Source organism: Nilaparvata lugens, chromosome 4 (genome assembly GCF_014356525.2).
Source record: "Nilaparvata lugens isolate BPH chromosome 4, ASM1435652v1, whole genome shotgun sequence".
Taxonomy (NCBI): Eukaryota; Metazoa; Arthropoda; class Insecta; order Hemiptera; family Delphacidae; genus Nilaparvata; species Nilaparvata lugens.
Window position 1 is genome coordinate 60,037,511 of NC_052507.1, and position 26,424 is coordinate 60,063,934.

The 26,424-nt window shown below is 32.8% G+C and overlaps 2 protein-coding genes across 5 annotated transcripts; one reads left to right on the forward strand and one right to left on the reverse strand.

Moving 5' to 3' along the window:
• Window positions 1-987: 987 nt before the first annotated feature.
• LOC111054260 (sideroflexin-2) lies at window positions 988-10,884 on the reverse strand. Of its 4 annotated transcripts, none has more exons than XM_039426051.1 (9): window positions 10,536-10,884; window positions 9,760-9,938; window positions 8,190-8,360; window positions 6,794-6,992; window positions 6,139-6,264; window positions 4,768-4,834; window positions 4,317-4,416; window positions 3,554-3,601; window positions 988-2,054 (listed from the first exon to the last, which is right to left on the reverse strand). In XM_039426051.1, exons 2-9 carry the CDS (start codon window positions 9,921-9,923, stop codon window positions 1,943-1,945), a joined length of 987 nt encoding a protein of 328 aa, XP_039281985.1. In that variant the 5' UTR covers window positions 9,924-9,938; window positions 10,536-10,884; the 3' UTR covers window positions 988-1,942. The 4 variants fall into 4 exon arrangements, with proteins under 4 accessions (XP_039281985.1, XP_039281987.1, XP_039281988.1 ...); XM_039426053.1 differs by lacking the exon at window positions 8,190-8,360 and adding an exon at window positions 8,414-8,584 and having other exon boundaries at window positions 993-2,054; window positions 10,536-10,679; XM_039426054.1 differs by lacking the exons at window positions 8,190-8,360; window positions 10,536-10,884 and adding exons at window positions 8,414-8,584; window positions 10,336-10,460 and having other exon boundaries at window positions 993-2,054.
• A 59-nt stretch (window positions 10,885-10,943) lies between these two features.
• Window positions 10,944-26,194, forward strand: LOC111062233 (major facilitator superfamily domain-containing protein 10-like). Its single transcript, XM_039426056.1, is given in 10 exon segments — window positions 10,944-11,514; window positions 12,938-13,041; window positions 13,401-13,559; window positions 18,088-18,189; window positions 18,191-18,277; window positions 21,596-21,701; window positions 22,283-22,503; window positions 23,787-23,877; window positions 24,431-24,568; window positions 26,037-26,194. Coding segments are annotated over 10 exon segments (1,341 nt in total). The 5' UTR covers window positions 10,944-11,285; the 3' UTR covers window positions 26,141-26,194.
• The last annotated feature ends 230 nt before the right edge of the window (window positions 26,195-26,424 follow it).

Here is a 26,424-nt window from a genome sequence, read left to right on the forward strand (position 1 = left end):
TCTGTCTAGTCTAATAGGGACCCAATTGTTATAGCCTGAATTTCAGTTGAAAATAGGGTTCTAGACATCGAAGGTAGATGTTGTGTATTATCTACGTACAAAATGTCACCGCAGTTCTCATCATAATAACACTCAGTAATTACATCAATTCACTGAGATAGTCAGTAGATGAATAATATTATACCTCAATTTGTTTTCAAATGTAGAGTAAGAACAATATTCACAATACAAACACTTACATGAAATTTCATATTTCATCACTGTTATCCAGGTATTTGAACTGAAGTCTCTGACATCTCAGCTGAAGAAGAAACTATTGAGGACGGAAAATGAGCTAGCTAATGCGCAGATTCAATACATAGCACTACACGACAACGCGTCCAAAAAACCTTGATAAAGCTGGAAGACATAAATCTTGAGATCTTCAAGAATTAAAATATTTGAGAAGTGTTGAATGCAGATTTTGACTTTCCGTCAAAGTTTGTTGACATTGGTTGCAAATAAATCATGCTAATAATAATACTTTGATTTCATTATTTGAGTTCGATTTTGAAAAGTTCTCAAGAAGCTCTTCATCAATATTGTTGTCGCTTCAATCATAAATTGTAAAATTGTTAACAATTTGTGGTTTAGGCTCAATCAATAAATGTATTTTAAACACATAATATTGTTTCCAAAACACAGTACTGTGCCACAAAAGTCCAGAAAATATTTTTTTAAATTTCACAGTGATGGTACCAATGCACACAGATAAATAATTTGAGTGAAAAATGAAAATACGGCGCTACGGTTCCAAAAAACAAATTCCTGAGCCTAAATCCACAGTATTGAATCCAAAACAATACAATTCTGAGTCCAAACCCCAAAACTAGGTCCAAAACGAACAGTGATGGTTCCAAAGTAGAACTGATCAGGCTCAAAATTGGATGAAAACACACAGTAGGCTACAAGGAAGTTTGTGATAGGGAATACACCAAAAACCACAAGTTCTCATGTAATAGCATATTTTTTCGTTTGAAAAATATTACATTTCAAATATATATTAACAACAAATGATTATTGTCTATTGCTTAGTAATGAAAGGATCGTTCAACACTCATACAACAATCACCTTCACCAATTACTAGATTTTAGGTTAATTATTGCAAAATATCATGCAACCCATACAGTTAGTTAATCTACAGCAAATTCCAACTGGATACAACAACAATTATTGCTCAAATGAAATGAAAACACAGAGAAATTTGGTACATTGAAATAATTATTGCTCAAAAACACAATTCATCGTTCCCAATATGACTAGATTGATTTCCGAATCAGATCGTCTTCCAAATACAATAATAATTAATACAACATTCATGTTTGAGTTAATAGAATTTTGAAATAGTGTCAAAAGATGAAGTGTATATTGGGGTTGAATACTTCACATTAAAAATGGATTTTGTTCTGCTAGATTATCTTATAAATAGATAATTATTAAAAATGTATGTCCCGTTTTGAGTTAAGAATTTTAAATATTGTCAAAAGATAAAGTGAGTGTAAGTGTTGAAATACTTGATTTTACAATTTATTTTGTTCTGCTAGTCTTCTTCCAAATACAACATATATGTTATGTTTCGAGTTGTTGAGATTTTGTAATGTTGCCAATCATGTTATGTTTTGAGTGTTGAGATTTAAAAATGTTGTAAACATTTATGTTATGTTTTGAGTTGTTGAGATTTTAAAATGTTGTTAAAAGAAATGAGGGTTAGTGTTGGAATACTTGATTTTACAAATGCATTCTGTTTCGTTAAGTGAAGAGATCAGAAATACTGTACTGAGCCGACCTACTTTAGCCTCTTGAGTAAGAGAGTTAAAACATTTACATCTCTACACAGGAATCGAACATAATACTTGTATTGTTTCCGCTATTGGATGCTACACTGAGCCGATCTCCTCTCGCTTAAAGGCCTTTGTTGAAGAATACCGTTTCGGGCACCTTGCCTTTGCAGAATTTCTTCAGCTTTTCGTATTCCTCGGGCTCGAATCGTTCTATCATCGACGTACTAATTCCACTGAAACAGATGAATAAAGGAAATTTTATCATCAGCCAGCCGAGAAAGCACAAGACAAAGTCTACACATTCAAAGAATAGCTGCATAAATTTGTGTAAATTGAAATTTATACAATAAACAGCTCCAAAGTAGGCACGCATTATTTTCATCATAATAGTCATTATAATGACTTCGATATTAGCCTATATGCAAAATGATGATAGGATTTCAGGATTGGTTAAGTTAAGTCTCATTTTCGTCAAAAACACTACAAAACCGAACAATTCTTGGTAGTATTTGGAGAATCAAAGTTTTGTTAGGGTTAGAAAGTTGAGGACATGCGTCAGTGTTGATGTTCTTAAAGTAGTCTACTTTGCTCACATCCAGTCCCACCTGTCTTATGGTGCTCTACTGTGGGGATCAAAGGCATATAGCACTAAACTATTCCGAATCCAAAGGAAGGCAATCAGACTTATTTGTGGTCTGCCAAAACGCGTTCAATGTAAAGAGAGCTTTAGAGAGTTAGAAATATTGACATTACCCTCTATTTTTGTGCTTCAATGTCTGACCTACGTGAAGGAAAACTTGAATAATTTTGTTGAGCAAGGAGTATCACATGAACATCAAACTAGAAGCAGGAACAACTTGATCACCAACCGCTATGAGTATGCTACTATTTATTGGTGTGAAGCTTTTCAATTCAATTTCTCTCTCTCAGAACAATTTAGAGGTTTACAAAATCAAATTTTGAAGCAGAAGCTAAAAGTATTCCTAATTAGTAACCCTATATACACTTTTCAGGAGTTTTATGAACTGGCTAGGACTTTATGAAATGCCTCACATGTTAAGCCCATTATGTTATCAACTACTGCTACTCTTTTGTCTAATTTCTTTCTGTTTTTTCTGTGTCCCAGGACCAGGATATCATATATTTGTAAATATATTCCATATAACTTTTTTCTTAATATGGACATTTCCATAAGTGTATCTTGATATTTGATATATTTTGTTTTTAGAATAATTTTTTTCAATTTTTGTATAATGTATGTATGAAATTTATTGTATAGTGTGACGAAGGTAATGCTTCTGATGACTTCAAAAGCGTTTACAATAAAGCATATTCTATTCTATACTATTCTATTCTAAAACATAGTGGAGTGGCGAAGTTAGCTTTTTAGAAAAAAAAATGAAAACACTTGAATGTTGTCTATTTTACCTTTTATAATAGAATTCCACAACATCAACAAAAATTCTACAATTAAGAAGTAAGAACTTACCGGAATCTTTCAATAAAGACTGAGAAAGAAAGACAGACAAAAGTGGAGGCAAATAGGTTATGGAAGATAGCAGAAGTTTTACAAAAAAATGACGGTATATAGATATTAGACATATTTTCTTTGTATGATTGTAAATATGCATTCATTGAATAAAGCTTGATTCGATATAAATTATCATTTGATTTGTCTTGATAATTGCACATGATAATGGAAGAGAGAATGTTATAATTTGAGAGTGCTTACCACTTTTGCGGGAATATTCCACACGCTACTGGGACCATCACCGTTAAACTGTAACAAAGAAAACATTAATTTTAAAAACTAGTCAGTTAAAAAATAAGTTAAGAATTTTCAGTTTCTATAAAATACCAGGATACACCACGTAATAGGAGAAGGGAAACCTTCATTCTGGACTAGTATATGAATAAAAATTTGGGGGAGGAACAGTTTTGGGCTATGCCTGTTGATCCTCTCCCAATTATCTTAGTGAATAGTTGTGTATCTTAAACCAATAAATAAATGAAAATCCTGATAAAAATTACAAAATTCTGGGAATTCAGACAAGACGTGAATTCGAACATGAAACTAATAATAATAATAATTACATATAGAACGTCTTTCAAAGAGCTGCTAGGTTTCTACGATGTTTATAAAAACTGGAAATATGATTCATAATATTGAATTACATTTTATCCATGTAATAAACAAATAGCAGAAATGAATGAGAAGGGAGCCCAATTAACCCACTGATTGTAAAAACTGTAAATATTATAAGAACTAAAAATATTTATAAAAATATATAAAAACTGTTTTATATTTATAAATATAAAAATATTTAAACTGAAAATATTATTCATAATATTGAATTCTATTTTATTCATGTAATAAACAATTAGCAGAAATGAATGAGAAGGGAGCCCAATCAACCCACTGATTATGGAATGCGTATTGAATTAGAATAAGGTGTAAATAAATTATATTATTATGACAAATTAGGTTTACTTACAATCCTCCGACCATGAGTGTTTGGAATGGCGCATGGAACCACGTGGCTTTCCTGAACCAGCAACGGGTCTCCATCCTTTTCATAATTAGCGGCATTATGTCTGCAAACAAACAGTTATCCATTTACTACTGTATTTGGAAATAATTTTGAAATTCACATGAATTATGAAATGTCTGAATGTAATTTGCACTTGGGAAGAAATACACATAAATTTGCTGAACGTCAACTCGATCTTTGACTGAGTAGGCTATTAAATTTAATAGCAAAATTGAATGAGAACATCTAGAAAATTGACTGGCCATATTTATGTATCATATTTTCAGATTAAAATATTTAAATATATTACTAGTTTTAATCAGTTACTAGTATTGAGATACGGTATATTCAATATAATATATTACCTATAGAAATATAAAATAAATCAATTATGAATGAGAATTGTAAAACTTACTCATTCCGGGGGCGCACATGATGATTCTCGATAGTACAACTTCGCTTATTCCTTTTACAGCCGCAAGCTGAAAAAAGAGAGAACATTATTCATAAAGTTATTTCAAACAGTAACTTTATTTTATTAATAAAGTTATTTCAAACAGTAGGTACCCAAAACAACTTGATTAAAGTAGAATAAAAACAATAATGAGTAACGATATGCGAAACAAAGGGCCATATGAATAAAGTTGAGCATTTGCTTATACTTCTAAATTATGGAGCATATGCTTAATTTTCTATGAATAAACGTAAGCAAAACTTTTTTCTTATGCTCATCAAAAAAATAGTTTGAGCATTTGCTCAACTTTTGAAGCAAATGCTTCAAAAACGGCGAGTCTAGTCTGGAGCAGCTTTCCACCTTTTGCTCATAGTGAAATGGCTCAACTAATTCTTGTGAGTAAGAGGAACTATACCAGATTCGATCACAACCAATAGTCGAGAACTATAAAATTCTTTTTAGTGTCAACCATGATATAATAGGTATCACCATTATATTCATACAAAAGATACTTATCCGATATAAATATAGCCATCACAGAATAGAAAATAGGCATTTAAGAAGATGAGAGTGTAGACGATTATAAGAAGGATATTGAGATTATAAGATTATGCTGAAGATTATTATAGAGATGACATTTTTTCACGCTATTATTTCAAAATTCAGAAATCAACTCAACTAACCTAAAACTCAATTCATGGATAAGAGAACAGAGCAGACGACCAAACACAAGCGGTGTCTATACTTGCATAATTTAGCGCTAACCTTTCGCTATAAAAACAAAGTAAAGCCACAAAGGCGAATCAGCTGATGAGGAATCTTTAAAATACGTGAGCATTTGCTCCAGAGTTTAGGAGCATAAGGTAAGAGTATAAGGTGAAGCTTATTCATATAAAAATGAGCAAATGCTTATGCTTCTACGTAATGCTCAAGAGCAAAACCTTATGCTCCATGCTCATGCGCATGAGCATATGCTCTGTTTTTATTCATATGGACCAATAAGTATGTACAACTCAAGAATGATGGCTAAGTTTAATAGCTAAGGTTTCAAACGTTGAAAGTTTATAGCAGAAGCCAGTATAATTCCACTTATATTTTCAGAAAATAAAAAATAAGAAGATAGTTCTGTCGTTCAATATAATCAAAAACTGGGTAAATATATTCAAAAGTTCACACTTGTCAGCTCATAATTGAAGTCTTTAGACTAATACGACGACAAAACTTTGTCTTTTCATTTCATCATGGAACATCTCTAGTTCTAAAACCAGAAAAAACATTAGTTTACTGATTTTATGAAAATAAATCTATTTTCTTCTTTGTTACTCGACTCACCTTTGATGTTCCAACTTTTGTTCCGTCATCACTGAAAACGTCGATGCCTCCCAAAAACTCATTCTGACGCATGAGAGGGATATTCACACAATTAGCTGCAGCCACAGCAGCAAAAGGTACGTATCTCTGCAAATTAAGAAAAAAATGTACAAATTAGAAAACAATCAACCATTTTGGAGTCGATAAAAAATAATAGAACTCACTAATCTCTGAGTTCAATCGTTTCTCATCATAAAATCGTCTCCCGGTCTTGTGTTAATGGTAAGGATATTATTTCATATCCTTTTTAGAGAATCGATAATTATTTGTTGAAACACCGCCGACTTATGTAGTTACATCATAATATTAAATTATCGTTATTCAAATTGCATATAATCTTTATTCTCATTGATTGATTTTTCATACAACTTTTCGTTCAATATTTAGTAATACTATCATATAGCCTAATGTAATTAAGTGTATAAGCCTGTACCTTTATATTGTAGCCTACATTGATGAAGAACGCTAATCTAATCATACTCAATCCAATTACCCACGCTCAAGCTTGGAGCTAGATGTGCACCCTTAGCAAGAATAGTTCAAAAAATGAATAAGTTAAAATGCTAAAGATCGCTTGGGTATGAACTACGAAATAGTATTGTTGGAAAAAACTCACCTGTATTAGGGGTGAAGCCTGCTTGGCGAGCCACTTCTTGAAGCCAATGGCGGTGACACAAGCAGCCGCTGTGGCCGACACATAGGCGATTCCCATCTGCTTCTCAGTCAGGGGTGAGTTGGCGTTACGATTCGTGTAGTTCACAAACGCGTTAAAAGACTGGTTCGCCCATTGCCAGAACACCACAGCCGTCGTTGATCTAGAAAAAGACATGGATTAGTGATAGAATAAACGTTAAGCGAGTAGATTAGTCATTATTCACATAAACATGACATGAAAATACAATAAGTTGTCTTTCCTACTCGAATATTTTATTCAATAGAATGTGGAGTTTCAAAGCGCATTCAATGAAAATACAATATGTTGTCTTTCTTACTCGAATATTTTATTCAATAGAAAGTGAAGTTTCAAAGCGCATTCAATGAAAATACAATATGTTGTCTTTCCTACTCGAATATTTTATTCAATAGAAAGTGAAGTTTCAAAGCGCATTCAATCATCAGTATTATAGATTAGTGTTCCAATTAATTTTCTTTTTCTAAAAACATAATAACAAGTTCACAAAACACACAATACATAATTTCTGGTATCCCCCTACAAGATTTTCCATCTGTGTGTAGTATTTCTGTAGGGGATTTATTAAAATTAATTCAATTGAATTACACTTACACTACCGTACACTATTTGTTTCCATAGTTGGACAAATTATACAAAACCACTAGGTACTGGATCTTAATTACGGTTATAAAGCAGCATTGTTTATGAATTCGATTGTTTCTTGAATCTGAGAAGACACATAAGTGGAACATGTTGTCTACACAAAAAAGTGTGTTGCGATTTTTAAGCGATTCATGTAAATTACACAAATTTTATTTCAGTAGATTGAAAAATACAAAATCACTGGATACTTATCGTTTCTCATTTGAGATTGTAAACAACATATGTTTTCAATGAGTGGAAAAGTTAGGACTATTTGCGGAGAAGGTTCGAGAGGGTACAAGGAATATTTAAGATCAAAAGATTAAAGAATGGAAAAGAGTGATTTGAGTGGAATTATTGGAGCAACCTAATATTGTGTGGAACAGCTGGGAAGATCATTGGGATTATGTCAGGAGCAAGGAGATAAAACCTTCAATAAAACAGATGTTGAATAGTAGAACAGCATTGGAATGATTTTTGAAATGGACCAAGGAGTACTATGGTGAAGAGATTTGGTGAGGAAATGATGGAGAGATTAAAATGGAAGGAATGTCAGGAGCGATGAGAGGGGATGTTTGGAATGGACCAAGGTATAAGATATCAGAGAAATATCAGGAGGGGAGGAATGTTAGGAGCGAAAGGATTAATTTGGAAGTGGGGTGAAATGTCAGAAAAATGTTTCATTTTTGACACTTACTTGTACCAGGTGAGCATAGCTCCGGTAATAAGCATTCCTCCAGGCATCTGGAACGACATTCGCCCGAAAACATTCATCAGATCTCCGGAATCGGGATGGAAAGCGCTCTCATACAGCTGCTTCGAGAAGTAGAACTTCTCAGCCGTCACATCGGCAGGCGGCTTGCCTTCTCTACAAATTTACAAAAGAAAAACTACATTTACAACGACAAAAAATACATTCACCTGTAGTAAGTCATCATGGGACCCAACGTTAAAGCATTGCCAATTGCCATGAAAGACATACGACCCAATTTTCTCGTGTATTCGTTGTTGTCAGGGTGGTAGGCATTCTCGTAAAGACGCTTCGCAAACAACAAATGTTGTTTGTTTGTTTCGGCCGGCTCCATTCCTAAACTAAGAGAGATCTACTGATGAAAACAGCAAATCTATGCGTTTGTTAAACCAACCACAAATGTAACGTTTCATCGTACATTTTCGACTGTTAAGCAACGAGAAATATTGTTGCTACGTCGAAGTGACATTAACTGCTACTAACGTTCAGGTTTCTTTACTGTACAGCAGAAAATGTACGTTGAAACTACATGATTGACTACAATCACCCGAACTTTAGTAGCAGCTCAGGTTGAGGTTTAGGTTGATGTACAAATGTATAATATAAAAAAATAGTCAAAGATTTATGGTGAAACGTTACGTTTGCGGCTGGGATTAAATTGAATTACTCGAGCTACTGTATTGTAAAATTGTTAGAATAGTTGGCTAATGAAGTTAGCATAATTTATAGCGTTTATTCTCATTGTTTGGGAAAGTTTTATTAGACAAACATGTTTGCCAAACACTTTCCCAGTATGAACAAAACTTTATGGAAGCATTGGTTACTGGGTTTATTGATTGATTCGAATTACGACTACTTACTGATTTTCTATTTTAATTTTTACGTTACTGATACATAAGGTAAATTATTCAAACTCTCTCCTTGGTACTATAAATAACATAAAATAAAAATGGCTTAAGCAGCGCAATGCCAACGAATTGAGATTCTTCAGTTTGCTGTTGAGTTAATTTATAGAAAAAAGAAATCTGTTTTAGAAAATTTGTTTTAATGTATTAATTTTGATATCATTCAATATTTTTGAACTTAGTTGGGTCTACACCAACATTGCCTAACATGATTAAAACTTCACAATTTGATTTGTAGTTATAGTTTCAATGGTCTTAAAGATTACAATAGAAGATGAAGAACAATTGTTGTAACAATGTACTATTCTAATGATCTAATGTAACCTTGAAGAGAAATTTAAGATATCAATATTATGAGCTGGCATTGTATCATCCACTTTCATATTTTTCCAAATACAATGATAATTATGCAACTTTCTCTTGGGATATAATTATTTATAGCATATCTCAAATACGGTAACCTACTTAATTTTGTTCAAAAAATTTTTTTTCATGTCATAGGCCTATTACATGGATAATACTGTCTATTTCTTATATTAAACTTGGCAATGAATACCTACATGTTTCACTAATTATTTTATTTGTAAAAAATAAATAAATATTATAATTACAGGTAGAGTGTGCGCAGATGTTTTGCCTGATGAAAACAGGATGTGCTGACAAAGTTGAGTCTGGGATCTGTGATCCATGCATAATACTTGACTCGTCCTATGAACGTGCACTGATCCCATAGTGGGGCATCAAAGTCCCACCGTTGTACCGGTAGCTCACTCATTTCGGGCTCTCAATGCTGAAAAAAAATTAATAAGAAATTTATTCTTGATCAAGACTTAGATTAAATAACAAAAAATCGATTAAAACTTCCATTCATTGAGCCCATTTATTTATTGTACTTGTACAATGAGATGTTGAGAGCTAGAGGTATCAGTTCTAGCATACTCTTAGATAACAGTTATTTATCTAAATTAAAAATAGTTAACCAAAATTATAAAATTTAATGCAATCACAGTTGTATGAAAATGCATTTCTTTATGCAGAAAACACAGATTAAAATTTGTAATTGGAGTTGTCAGTGAGAATGTTTTACCCAAATACAGGTGAATCGTGTTTAGTAACCTTACTTGAGGATTGGAGTAAACTAGCTAATACAATCTCTGAAAGGAGCAAAATCTTAGAACGCCGATTACCTGCCAAATGTCAATAATAACTAATGAGATTTTGGGTATGAAGGTGAACTTTTAAATAGAAAATAGACAGAGGTCATAATACCTGTCAATAGTAACCTGCAACCTTACCAAACTAGTGATGCCGACAAGAAAAATTTGGGCAAAATTGGTTATTTTTGTAATAAAGTAAATGAATAAAAGTTAAAAAAGATGATTATTACCTTTAACTTCTCATTTCACAGTTAATATAAGAATAAAAAACTTTGAGAAATATTAACAATAATTTGGAATTACAAAATAAGAAAAATTTCCTTTTTAGGATCCCGTTCCGGTTATCAGTCAAACTCAAGAAGCGAGATCAGCTGATCAAAAATATTGATATTTCAGAACTTGTAACATATGATTTTGGTGTCAAATAATATAACTGTCATCGTATTTTATTTGGATAATAAGTTTGTTATGAGATAAAAAATAACTATCATAGTAATTTGATCTTGACTGTTATATTTGATCATAATTTAAACAGTTCATCATTTCAATCAGATTTTGAGATAGAATGGGAATTTTATGCTGGTTGTGTTGGCGCACTTCTCAGCTGTTCACAACAACAACAAAAGTGCAGAGCCAGAAGCAGAAGCGCTTTAGTTTCTAATGTGTCAGAATAGTATTATTCCTATTTACTGGAGTATTATGTAATGATAAACGGTTTGCATGTGATCTATGTTTTAATATTCTTATAGTATTTAAAATGAAAAAGTATTCTTATTATTGCAAGCTGCCAGTATCTAAAAAATAACGAGATTACGTAGATGTTCATAACCTCAAAAGTGTTGAGTGCCGACTAAAATGTTTACTTTCACTAACTTTCTCTTTTAGCGTAGCATATAATTTATCGAGCAGGTATTTGGAGCATAATTTCAAGATTGTCTTAGAAGCGTTGATGAGCAAATCAAATTTTATTTTATGAAAATATGGATCAACCTCGTAAAAAGACGCACCCCACTGTTTACATAGTGTTTTTCTCACTTCTTTTGGATTTATTAGCGTTTACAATGATTTTACCCCTATTGCCATCATTGCTAGATCATTATCAGAAAAATGATGGCCCTGATGGACTTTACTCGTGGCTGTTGAAAAGTATTAACTCTTTTCAAGTGATGCTAGGAGTGCCAAACAGATTTAATTCTGTGCTATTTGGAGGTGAGTAAAATAAAGTGTTATCTCTCATCAAATAAAGTTTAAAAACATAGATTTTTGACATTCATATACTGAAGAATAAAACATTATTTTCCCTTCAGATTTCCTAGTTATAATTTGAAAAAATATATAACTTGAATTGTGTTGACAAAATAATTATCTAACCGGTAGAAATTCTTCGTGATAAGCAATTTCAATAGAAACCTCTTTCAATGACAAGTATGTCGATGACACTGACAATTAGTGTGGCAAGCAGTTGAACATTCTCACCGCCAGCACCGGGAATCATTTCGTTTTTGTCAGACAATGATGAATTGCATTCAAGTTTTCTCTACCTCCAGTTTCATATGCGTTCACACCTCTTATAGATGTATAGATTTATCTCCTGTCGTATAGGAGAGATCCAAATATATATATATAGACCATAAACTGTGTGGTTGTCCAGTTCCAAACCCAAGTAGAATATGGGCTGTCAGTGTGCATCGAACACACCACATTTTTGTAGGAATGATCCATAATGTGATCGCAAAAACCACAATGACACATCAAAAAATAAAAATGAAAAAGAATTCTAATGATAGCCAGTCACAACAAAAAATCAGAATATGAATTCACCAGCATGTTGTCCAACATAAAGAACTCACTGATATACAATGAGTTTTCCACTACCAATATCCTCAGTGCGCCCTGAAATCGCCGGGTCGACAGCTCTCTTGCTGCTATTGGAAGCTTTTTGAAGAGGCTTGTTGATAGGAGAGCAAGGCCAGTTCATGTCCTGCTCAGCCTCTGATAATGTACATCCAACCTATTGCTCCCTCTTTTACGATATGCATGAAAACTCTGCCTGTTGGCAAGCTCATCTACATTTACGGGCCCTACAAAAAATATGAAAAATATAGAGAGAAAATACTGTAATTATCCTCGCTCTAACAAAGAGAGAACGACAATAAGCCAGTCTGTCAGCCCCACACATGAACCGCAAGGCTCTTCCGCATGCACACGTCCAACATCCGCAGCTCCACCCCAGAGAACCACAACAGGATGATCTGAAAGGAAGCGAAGTATCATACTTTAAGGTATTGCATGGGAACACCACCTCTCAGCCCTCTCAATATGTCATCAAACGAAGTAAATACTTCTGTAACTGGAGGAAGTCTCTGACATGCGCTGAATGTCCCTATATCCAAATGCCTTATGGAAGTGGCTGGCAAAACCTGCATGATGCAACATACAACAACAAAAAATAAATGAAAACCATACATAGAAATAGTTAATTAAAATAGCAGGGTTGTTGTAAGTAAAAGCCAAGTAGAAGCAAATTATTTAGATTAAAATGTTCGCTTTTCTAATTGTTTTCAATCCTATATTAAATGTTTCATTTTTATGTAAAATTGATTTATGATAACTGATCGATTTTATTTTGCAGGCTTTCTTGGATCCATGTTTTCCTTTTTGCAATTTGTCGCCTCGCCCCTGGTTGGTGGTCTGTCAGATGCATATGGGAGGAAGCCAGTGATGATCGTATGCTTGGTAAGTTATATTTTCTACCAATTTTTATGAAAATGAAGCTTGATACAAATAAATATTAATATAATACTATTCCATTCATTGTTGTGTATTTATATTATTGTTTATCGTTTTATATTATTCATATTTTGTTTTATGAGTCTCCCTGAGTTCAGCTAGATCATCCAGAGTCTAAATCCACCCAAGGCAAACTAGTGTTTATCAAATTCAGAGGAAAATCCATCAATATTATATTTGAGCTATTCAAAATTATGATCTGTCAGTAAGTTATTGACAGTTGTTTCTGGGCATTTCTGTAAAAATAATATCAACTACCATCAATAAAATCAACTTGATTCTATAGATTTGATTTTTTGTTTCAGATTGGCATTGCTAGCTCCTACCTGTTGTGGGCATTTTCTAAATCATTTTCCACGTTTGTGCTAGCTCGCATTTTGGGTGGCATAAGTAAGGGAAATGTGAATCTGTCTATGGCAATTATGACAGATGTATCATCTCCTGAAACTAGAGGAGTTGCTATGGTAAGTCACCACACAATATTTAGTAAAAAAATTAAATGACATTATATAAATAGAATTCAAATGCCAAGAAACAAAACACAGGAGCAACGTCAAGCCATTCATTACAAGCTAGTTGTATATATTATCATTCTCTATTATATGTATATTATTATGTATTATAATTGACATTCTTTACATGCGTCCTGGTGTCAAAACATAGTGGAGCGGCGAAGGTATTCGAGAGTATCAGAGAAATTAGCTGAGAGTGTTGAGAAGTAATACGTGTATTCAAATTTGTCAGAGCATAGTGAAGCGGCGGAGTTAGGGTAGAAGGGTAGAAGAAGCAGGCGGAAACATAAATTCATTATTTAAACACTGTCAACGACCTTCGCCGCTCCACTAGGTTTTACCCTGAATTCAATATTCTTAACAGTGTACATTAAGAATAACGTGTTTGAGGTTTCAATATTCTTAAGCATCAAATGTTGTATTGCAAAATAATATACGGTGTTGAGAGTTTATTGCTATGAATATATTTTTTCATTTATTTATCCAGCTATCTGCATATGAACACACAAATACTTTCAAGTAAATTTGAGTCAGTAGTAGATATAAAAATAAGTATTCAAAGTTATCAATTTATCTATAAATTATGATGGATAATATTGAATATTTTATGTAATAATATGAACAATAGATAGAAAAATGCAGACTTTCTAAAGAAATTTCATTTGAAGAATAGTGTTGAACAAAATGCTTCTGTTAAAGTGTTTCTGTTAAATGCTGAATTTATGTTGAAAACTCTATTTGAAAGGCGTTAAAATCGTGTTAATGGAGAAACGTGATTTTGTACATATTCATGATATTATAACGTTTAGTAAACTATACGGTTTTTAAGGCCACTCAGAATTTCTTAAATGTGACTTTCTATTCTCCATCTATGAAAAAAATATTAACAATAAATATAGTCCTTTTTAAAATTATATACATCTTAAGCATAGCTTCCGATTAAGAAAATTACACAAATACATTTGAATACTTGAAAAAAATCAAGTATTCAAATGTATTTGTGTAATTTTCTTAATCGGAAGCTATGCTTAAGATGTATATAATTTAAAAAGGACTATATTTATTGTTAATATACATTATATTTGCTTTTTTGAATAATTTAATAAATTTTGCCAACTCTATGCGACACTTCTTATCAATATAAGAAGTTCAGTAACCACTTTTAACAGGAGCTATTTTGAGGAATTATCAAGTTATTCATGTAGAAGCAGCTCATTGGTTCAAATAATGGGAATTTTTTGTAGCTTCAAAATATTTTTAAAGAGCATTGTTCGTCTTGGGTGGAAGCACTACTTTTATCTGCTAATTTGAACTAATTATCTCCACATTTGCCAGAATAGTGAATCACTTGAGTATTTTCTTATCTACTTTAATTGCTCCTGAAAGTAAGGAACTCGATACTTTGTGGATGTTTGCCGATAGTTTTTTTCACTTTAAAAAGTCCAAGCTTCATGGTTAAAACTTGAAAAAATTAAAACTTCATTTTCACATAATTAAAACAAAATTCGAAACGTTTTATTGCTAGTTGAAAGATCTAATACCCGTGCAAGGATATACAATTTTATGACATTCAAATTGTTGAAACGTGATAATTCATTGGAATAGCGTATTTTATGGTCTCATAATCAATTGTCATCGTTAAATTCGATCATTCATTACATTCGCCTGCAAATCTTATCAGTTCCGTATCTATTCACGACGTCAGTCATTATGATGATAACAATATTGTTATTTTTATAATTTATTTAATTAAGTATTTAAATCTTGTTATAATCTATCAAGAATATGAGACCATGTGAAGCTTTGAACCTTCTCGATTCATAGCAAAAATATCCATGATAAATAGATGAATAAAAACTAAAATTATTGCCAAAATATGTTTAAAGTAATTCTCATAGTATAAAACAAATAAGCTATTATGATTCTGTAATAGGCTGGTGTGATATAGTGATACTTATTCATAATGAAAACACTTTAATATAGTTTGATATCACAAATGTGAACATTGTACAATGTATATACATTGTAATAAAATGTATTCTTGTTAACAGACTATATTCTAGTGTTTTCATTCAAATAAGTTATCGATCAATCAATAATATACGAATTCTACTAAGCCGAACTTCTTGAATATCAATTAAAATAAAATTAAAATATCATTGTCAAAACCATTTATTTCATTGACAAATTGAGAAACAAGTTTTGGTGTTGCACTAGAATATCAGTTAACTCATTTGAGAGGTATAAGGCCGTTTGCTCAGTGCCTGTTTAAACGGAATCTCAGCCTAACCTGGATTAAATCAATGTTGAGTTTCGTTTGCTAACCACCATATTCATATTGAGATTAAACCACCAGATTATTTAATTCAGTCTCAGCTCTCATTGTGCAAACGACACATAAAGACTACATAAGTACCCAGCTGGGTAATATAGTTTCTGTAATAAAGACATGTATTGACGTAGCGTTCTTACGCCACTTACAAGCACAAAGATTTTTGGACGTTCAATTTTTTGCCGTCATTATGAATTCTACCTGATTATACGGAACTTGACAAACATCGTCTGTTTGACATCATCTGTTTAATTTAATAGATTTCATAAGGACGTCCAAAAAAGTATGTATAAAAGATAGAACATCCTCCAAATCCTCTGCTTTTTTTGAATATACCTAGTGGGGTGCCACAGGGGTCGATCCTGGGACCTCTGCTATTCATTATATACGTCAATGACCTCCCAACATCAGTCTCCCCATTCAAGGTTAATAATGTTTGCGGATGATACTACAGCTTTAGTAACAGATAAAAATCAAACAAATCTGGCAAATAATATAAAAAATTACCTTGATACCATGTCCTGCTGGCTCAAAGCAAATGGACTCTCCCTTAATTATAATAAAACTTTTTTAATGGAGTTTAGCTACAGATCAACAGACAACAGAATTTTTCTTTCATTAACTGACAGCAAACTGAAACCAGCGATATTAATAAAATTCTTGGGTGTTACAATAGATGAGCATTTGACTTGGAAGGAACACATACAGAGTCTCACCTCCAAGTTGAACCGTGCATACTTTATGATTCTAAAATTGTCTCATTCGGTGGACAGAAACACCCACATCACAGTATATTATTTATTCATTCATAAATGGAGACAACGGGGGTCACCCCAAATCTGTCTCCTTTACATATTTGTACAATACAATATTGAGATTAGAAAAAAGGAAAAAAATAGTTATAATATTATTGATAATAATAATAAGAAAAATATTAATAGGAAATTAATGTATAAGAAAAAGAAGAAAATGACAAAAAAATACAATGAGTACAAAAAACTTGTAATCTAGTTGAAAAAGAGAAAAAAACTTGATAAATGCAAAATTGAAAAAAACAACGATTGAATCAAAATATGATCAGAACTTCTTATATAAATAATAACAAAATACCGTACCTCTCGCCCCAAACCATCTATGCTATGGAAATATCTTCTGGGGTAATTCAACAGACAGTTCTAAGGTATTTTTAATGCAAAAAAAGATTATTAGAGTGATTTTCGGGTTGAGACAAAGAGACTCATGCAAGTCTGTTTTTCAAAATTCTCAGATTCTCACCTTGCCTGCAATCTACATTTATCAGTTATTAATTTTCATCAAGAGTAATATCAATAAATTTCAATTTTGCACAGAGAGACATAATTACTCCACACGCAATCAGCATTTGCTGTTGTATCCAGTCCATAGACATGCGACATATGAGAAGAATTCCTCTTATTCAGGATCAAGATTATATAATAAATTACCTGAGTCCATTCGAAAAATCGAATCTCTAAAGCTCTTCAAGAAATCTGTGAAAAGAATCTTAGTTGATAAAGCGTACTACTCGGTGGCAGAATTCAATTAACCATAAACTCTGCACTCAATGACACAAATTAAAATTCTCACATTTGCTCTATTTTTAGGACTAAGAATAATGATAGACCTAATATGGGATACTTTGTTATATAATTTTTTATATACTGTTACTGTCTATTTTACCTGTTAGAAATCTTACTTAGTTCTAAAAATTATTACTCCACATATATTATTTATAAAAATTAACAAATAAGACTCATAAGGTTTATTTGACAAATCACCTATCAAATGGGAGTATTCCCAATATTATGATGTAATGTGATGAAATAATAAATAAATAAATAAAGGATCTGGCTTTTGTAGACCTGATTATCAAATTAATAATTTTAATTAATTAAATAAATTTCATTAATACATTCTCCATTATTCTAATTCATACAATTAACTACGTTGCAAGCGTTCAGCATGACTTTATTCTGTGAGCTTTATAGTGGTCCCATTGATTAGAGTTCATATTTTATAGGATCCATAGTTTATTAGTTATTTTTCTCATTCTACTGGAGATCATTTTTCCAACTCTTATCTTTCTCCATGAGCTTCTGTATTCTTCTAATTCAGTTTTGTGTTTTGCAGGCGTTTATCGGCATAGCGTTTTCAGTGGGCTTCATAGTGGGGCCGGTGATAGGCGCCATGTTCGCGAGGTGGGCACAGACCCAGGCTGGCCACTCGCAGTGGTTTCGTCATCCCAGCGCTCTTCGCTCTCGCTCTTGGAGTCGCCGATCTCGTCTTCATCGTATTTTGTTTCAAGGAAACACTGCCTAAGGTAAGCTCTATGGCTATGCTATATCACTTTTGTATAACTTGAAGCTCCGTCGAATCACACCTGGCAAATGTTATTTTTACAATCGCGGTTAAGGGACATCATTGCACTCAGGCCCGGCCCCAGGGGTGGGAGGACCGGGCGGCCGCACAGGGCGGCAGATTTTTGGGGGCGGCAAATTTTAAGGAACGGAAAATTTTAAAATGCAAATAAATAATAAATTCAATGTGAATAGTAAAATTTTATAAGAAGCTTTTCCATACTCAAGCTAATGAAGTCATATATCTAAGATCAACAATGTCCCAGGAACGTGTGAGTGGTCTAGCGAACATAAAATATCTCAGTTCCTAGATCTTGAAGAACTGGAGAAGGAATTTTTCTATGCAAAGGTCAGACGAGTTCTACTAATGAAAAAATTGTGTTGAACAAACTCGTGTTGTAGCAATTGTAGTTTTGATTACTTAGCAAGATAAATAGGCCCAATAATCTGTTGCAGTCTCTTGATTTAGAACTTAATTATGTTTTCTCATTGTGTACCGTATCTGTTCCGAACATAAAAATAGTTTAATCAGATATTTTGTGTTACTGTTCTAGTCCAGTCAATTAAAGATTATAGAATGAAAAGTTTGGAACACACTTTTCAACTCCACAGCTCTTTCAAGGATAGTAAGAGGATTAACATATCAAAAGTCCTCACCCCTACGTCATGTGCTAAAGGAGTGGAGGTGGTTTGAAAGTACCATTTTTTCATTTTTCTCATATACATCGGAAACTATGCATCTTATAAACATTTGGACATTATAAAAAATTGAAGCTCACAAAATTACAACAAGTTTTATTCTCTACATTTTCTTCATATCTCTTATAGTTTCTGAGATATCCGCTCTTGAAGGTGAGACATTTTTTGAGAAAACACTTCTGCCTCCAATTTTTTCATCTTTTCGGCCTTATAATTTTTGAACGATTGATGAAAAAAATCCGTGCTGATTATAAGCTGACGGAGCATCAAATTATCTTCAATTTGATGTATATTTTCACTATTTTACGCATTTCCCTACGACTGTTGCAGCAGTTTTAGTGTTGAGAGTGAAATTTTCTGTTCAGCAACAATAGATCAGTTGACCATGAAATTTGAAGGGAATGTTTGGAACTCAATTTTAGACTTTGCAGCTTTGTTGACACTAGTTTGGAGGTGAGCATATCAAGAATCCCAACCCCTACATCATGTGCTAAAGGGATGAGGGTGATTTGAAAGTTGCATTTTCCACTTTTACTTACATGCTTATATCTTGGAAACAATGAGTTCTATTGACATAATCATCCACATAAAAATGAAGCTCAATGAATTTCCTACAAGTTTTGTTTTGTAGAGGTTTTCAATAAATATGATACTAACTTTTCGAGATAATGTTCGAAAGTGATTCATTCTCAAAAACTCAGTTTTTCTTCCATTTTTCGCTCTTTCAAGTATTTCAACTTTTCAACAATTGATGAAAAAAGAATGTGCTAACTGTTTGGTAGGAAGTTTAGAAACAACCCCTGTGTTCAGTTCCGCAGAGGTTCCAATAGGTACTCAATATGGATGTTAATACTGAAGCACACTCCAATAAAATTTATGATTACAGAAAAGTGTGATATTCGAAAAAAGTCACTTGTTGCAAATCTTGATATTTGACTCTCAAACCTAAAACTGCTGCAACAGTCATAATTATGGGAATGCGTGAAATAGTCGAATTATACATGAAATGAATGATAATTTAATGCTCTACAATCTCGTAGTAAGCACATTCTCTTTCCGTCAATTGTTGGAAAGTTAAAAGAATTGAAAGAGCGAAAAATGGAAAAACTGGGGTTTCGAAAATGCATCACTTTAGTCTTTAGAACATATATATCTCAAAAAGTATCAGATTTATCGAAATCCTCTACCAAACAAAACTTTCACTCTCAACACTAAAACTGCTGCAACAGCCGTAGGGAAATGCGTGAAATAGTGAAAAAATACATCAAATTGAAGATAATTTGATGCTCCGTCAGCTTATAATCAGCACGGATTTTTTTTCATCAATCGTTCAAAAATTATAAGGCCGAAAAGATGAAAAAATTGGAGGCAGAAGTGTTTTCTCAAAAAATGTCTCACCTTCAAGAGCGGATATCTCAGAAACTATAAGAGATATGAAGAAAATGTAGAGAATAAAACTTGTTGGTAATTTTGTGAGCTTCAATTTTTTATAATGTCCAAATGTTTATAAGATGCATAGTTTCCGATGTATATGAGAAAAATGAAAAAATGGTACTTTCAAACCACCTCCACTCCTTTAGCACATGACGTAGGGGTGAGGACTTTTGATATGTTAATCCTCTTACTATCCTTGAAAGAGCTGTGGAGTTGAAAAGTGTGTTCCAAAATTTTTCCTCCATACCTTTATTTGAGCATTCGTTGCCTGCACTTATTCCTCAATATTTATATTTAAATGTCATTTTCAACTTGAAAAGCTAATAACCTTCGGGCAAATTTTTAAGTAAACAATTATTAGACGGGATACCTGGTGGTGGGGAGCGGCGTTTGCCGATTTCGCCCAGGGCGGCAAAGTCCCTAGGGCCGTGCCTGATTGCACTGTCGTCCGGCTCCCCACTTACCTGCGATTGAATTTAACAGACGAACGCACAACCGCGAGTAAAACTCATACAGTATACGACTTATAGTATAATCTATATTGTCTCAATGAGTGAATACCTATTTTATAGGTGAATATTGAAAACACTACAAGTATACAATTCAGTAATTCAAAGAAAAATTATCACATTGGAATCATTTTTAGTTTGATCATAGAGAAAAGATGACATACGAAGATATCCCATGGTATAGGGATTTTATGTTCCAAATTTCACTGTTTGTTCAAGCATATATTCCACATAGTTCTTTTTCGAGAAGCTATGTGACGCTGGTAATCTCTCATTCTGTGCCGTTCATACACGTTCACTGACAGTAATAATTGACAATAGTTTATAGTAATAGACAATAATCGGCTTGAACAAACAGTGAAATTTGGAACATAAAATCCCTATACCATGGGATATCTTCTTATGTTATCTTTTTTCTATGGTTTGATCAATTAGTTTGTTGAAATGTTATTAATGTCTAGTAAACTAAATCAGCATCGACCAACACAATATGATTACATTCTCATTCAATGAAGATTAATTGTAGTGCTGGAACTTTATGATTATTTATGATTATATGAATGCAATTTCAGTATTTATCCATCCAGAGTTAAAATATTGGATTGAATTAATTTTATTTTTGAATGTTTTTTGTTACAGGAGAAAAGAGCATCATCTGTTGTGGGAAGTCTAAGCCAAGCTTGTTCTTACATCAGCATTCCAGCTCTTTTCAAATTCTCTGCCGTTCAAAATTTGCCCAGCAAAGGTAAGAGCTGTGAGCATTAAACAAGAAAATGCTTAAACTGCAGAAGAAGTTTAACTTATGTATCAATGTATAAATAAATAAATAGAATAGCAATAATAACTATAGCATCTAGAAAACGAATATCCCAATGTACCTAGAATACCTGTATTCTAGGTACCTTAGAATATCATAATTGAAGATTGATTACTTGAGGTGTTTGCACATAGAAAGCGTTCAGGCATTCCAAGTTCTGCAGTGGTAATTAAATACAAGCATTCTTTTTCAATTTCTTAATTGAAGATGAATAAGATACTATCAAACAGAGAGCTAGTATTAGGATCTGTAGCTTTGGTATCAATTTTATAAAATTATGAGCGTCCCTTTCTCTCTTTTTCTCTCCTTCTCGTACTAATTCAATAATTTCTTCAGATTCCTTGTATTTAGTTTCCAAGAGCGCGGAACTCGGAACGCCTGATCGCTCTCTGTATGCACACACCCCAATAATAATAATTGTAATTATTATATATTATTATTTGGATAATTAATAATATCTTGATTAATAATTGTAAAGATGAATGTACTTTAATTGATGGTTGTTCCAGATGTGAAAGAGCTGCAACTGCTCGGCCTAGTCTACTTCGTGTACTTGTTCCTGTACTCGGGATTGGAGTTCACACTGACGTTCCTGACTCACAGTGCCTTCCAGTTCACGTCCATGCAGCAGGGATGGATGTTCTTCTGCATCGGCCTCACTATGGCCGTGTTGCAAGGCTCCTGGGTGCGGCGGATTCCTATAGAAGCTGCTAGGAAAACTGCCACTAAGGTTAGTTCAATAATATTTTATCCCAAAATTCTCAACTCATTTTTAACTGCATAGTGCATATTCCACTTTCAACAATATTTCTTATTTGATTACTTATCCATTAATTTGTTAAGGCTGTGCAAATGGAGAAGAAAAACTTTCTACTGGTGAAATTTTTCAAAGGAAAAAACTTTTTCTCCTATTATTACTTTTTGAGGTATGAGCGCATAAAATTTGAATTTTTGGGACAGGTCATAAATCCATGAACTTTTGAGGATATATTCTTCATGGTATTGCTGATTGAATAAAACAAAACGTTTCTGAAAATATAAATTTTTGATTTTTTTTAAGTTATTCAATTTACCAAAAATATTTTTGGTAAATTGAATAACTTTGTCAAAAATTTATATTTTATACTCAAAATTTCATGGATTTATTTCTTACCGAATTTGAAATGCCCTGTGTTTCCTGAGAAAACTTTTTCATTTTGATAGCTTGATTGTATACAAATCGAAAAACTTTAAATAATGTCACCAGTAGAAAGTTTTTTTAGCCTTTGCTCAGCCTTAACGTGACTGGAAAAGTGGAATTAATTTATTGATACATGTACTATGTGTTTTTCTCAGATATCCACATAAGTTTTGATGAGTCGCGGTGTATAACGAATTGTCTTCAATTTTGTGTTAAGCTTAGAAGTTGTTTTGAGTGTAGTTTAGTTGAGCCAAGTTTAGATAGGTTTTGTTGAGTTTAGATTAAGCTGTTTATTTGAGTCAAGTTCAGCTGAGTTTAGTTGGGTCATAGAGAAATTATGCTAATTTTTATCTATGGTTGGGTTGTGTTGAGTTTAGTTTAGTGAGTTGAGTTGTTTGTGTGATGAGATGACTTACATTATTTGTTTTGCATTCAGTGAATTTATTAATTTGTATTTCATTTTTATTGATTTTGAGTCAAGTTTAGATGTTTTGTGTTGAGTGTAATCGAGTTGAGCGAGTTGAGTTGTTTGTGTGATGAGACGTGTTTTTATCCTTTTGTTTTGCGTTTAGTTCGTTTTGTTGTATTTTTGCTTGAATTTTGTTCATATGAGTTGATTTGTATTGAGATACGTTCAATTCATTGGTATACTCGAATTTAGTTGATTAATAGAGTATACGAGTAAGCTATAAGTTTATTTTTATTGAGATACGTTCAATTCAGTGGCTTATTTATACGTTCAATTCAGTGGCTTTGTGTAGCAATGGCAAGTTGAATAGTGTTGGAATGATTCGAATTATTTTTTAATTGGAGATAATATTTATTTTTTTCAGGGGCTACTAATCATTATTCCATCATTTCTATGTGTGGGATTCGCTCCTTCAACAACTCTACTCTACTTTGGACTCTTCCTATTTGCAGTCTGTAAGTCAATGCTATTTTTCATATTTTCCCCTATATTTGTATTGAAGGTTTTAATGATACTAATAGTTTCAGACATCGACAAATTATAAACTCTGGAACAGTAACTCAACATCTTGAAACTTCAATCTAACTTTTTCAAATTTCAACACGAATTTATATTCTTTACTAGTAAATATTTTAATGATCAAATTGAAATACTGTAAAATTATTCTTGAATACAATCTAATTATTCAAATATAAAGAGAAGATCATTTGATTGTATATTTAAATGAGACCCGCATAGGCTTGATAAGTTTTATCTTCTAGGAGAAAAATACAAATTATGAATTCAATAAAAATCTTGAAATCAATTAACATAGAATAAGTTACTGTGTTTACCAAATTTATTTCTATGAAACATTATTATTAGTTCTTAAATATTATTATTTGTACAGTAATGTATATAGTTTACAGAAATGTCGTGCCTAATACAAATACTTGGTACTTATAGTAGTTGATTGATATACGGTAATTCGTATAGTAATTTGATATAGGTTATTGTTTGCTATTTCAGCTACAGCAATGGTTGTGCCATGCTTTATGACGTTGGCTTCCCAGTTTGGCTCTTCGGCACATAAAGGGACAGTGATGGGAATTTTCCGATCCCTAGGTGCCCTAGCAAGGGCGCTCGGCCCTATTGTGGCTTCCATTGGTGAGTTTTCAATGCTATCAAAGTTTTCAAATGATTTTTCTTCTAATGTAGATCTTATTGATTTGCTAAAGTTTCAGTTCTTAGGTCCAGTTCTGGTCAAGTATTGTGAGTTAGCTTATTATAGTTGTTAAGGCTTTTATGCTACTTCACTCATATCTACATACATTCTGTCCTAATACATTTTTAATGTATACAAAAAGCTGTAGAGGGCTTACAGTATGCGCCCCTAGCTTTGCCTCCGTGACTTTAAAACGGCATACAGGCAAGGTGTGGTTCGCGGGGTGATATTCCTACTTTTAGAAAAATATGCTCCAGAGTACCTACATCCCTAGATGGAGGAAGCTTCCTACAGAGTTGAGACACTACCTCCGTAAACAAAGCCATTCGTGTGACGTCAACACAGGTAGGGCTCCTACCAATACCTACTATTACTAAGTCTCTCGTAGTACTAAGTAATAGTAGGTACTAAGTAATAGTAGGTATTGCTCCTACACCAATCAACATTACTAAGTAATAGTAGGTATTGCTCCTACACCAATCAAAACACTAGCTGATATAGATCAGCTGAAATTAACGAATTTTTTTATTGGAGCCCTACCTGTGCTGACGTCACACGAACGCACTACGTCTTTGTTTACGGAGGTAGTGGTTGTGGTCGATGTTTTTGAACGAGTAATATTATAGTCTCGTGGCTCTCCGCCGATAGGCTAAGCTACAGGACCCGGACTATACTTCAGGCATTAAGATAGATTTCCTCATATCAGTATAATTGTGAGGTAAAAATATAATTTAATAGTTAAAATATAATTTATGCTAAGCACATGTTCTGTAAGCTCATGTGAATATTATTGTGAATAATTCCCATGAGCTCTAATGCGACTATTGTCACTCAGCCCAACCGAGCAAGTATGAATAGGCCCATTAGAACTCATTAAAGAACTTTAAATCTTTATTGAATCCTGTTGAATCTTTTCAACGATTGTTAGCTACTTGTAATAAACTGAGAAAACATCAAATATTAATTAGAAAGTCGAAATCTATTGAAAAGTCATCAATTATAATATTATAATTCTCATGAAAAGCATGAGGAATGATAAATCGTGATTTATGATAGTGTATGAAAGCGGATTCTCACATATAGTATCAGTCAGTGACCGATACAGTGAAAATAATTTCTCATGAGTTTCTATTGGGACTTTTCCACTCAGCCCGGCCTAGCGAGTATGAATATTTACATAATTATAAGGATAATAATCTCACTGTGTCAGACACGTTTACTGATACAGATATGTGGGAGTCCGCCTTTATGCAGTGAAATTATAATATGCTAATTGCTATCATTCATTTAATTTACAAGGATTATTGAATGAACAAATAATGCATTTTCTATCTACATCTAATCTATATCATAACATTCAGTATACGAATTTTGTCTAGCCTTTCTAATTATCAAATTTGTTTTTTCCAGCTTATTGGTCTATCGGTTCATCAGCCACCTACTGCATTGGTGGGCTCTGCCTGTTTTGGCCTTGGTATAAGCTACACTCCAGCCTACGACCCAAAGTCAGCTAGTGCAAAGTTGGTATTGAAAAATGATTAACTCGAAAGACAGACAATAATGATAAAGATAATCAAGCAACTCTACATGACTGAGAATATTCAGGGTTTTCCTTACTCATATTCAGGATTAACTTATTTCTATAGTCTATAGAGTTTTATTAGTAGAAGCATCCGATCAAATCAAATCAAACCTTCAATGTGTTTATTATTTTAATAGACAACTGACACATTTTATTGTAAAAATTTTAAACTTAATCGACGACTACTTTTAATGTTTTATTAATGGTATCAATATT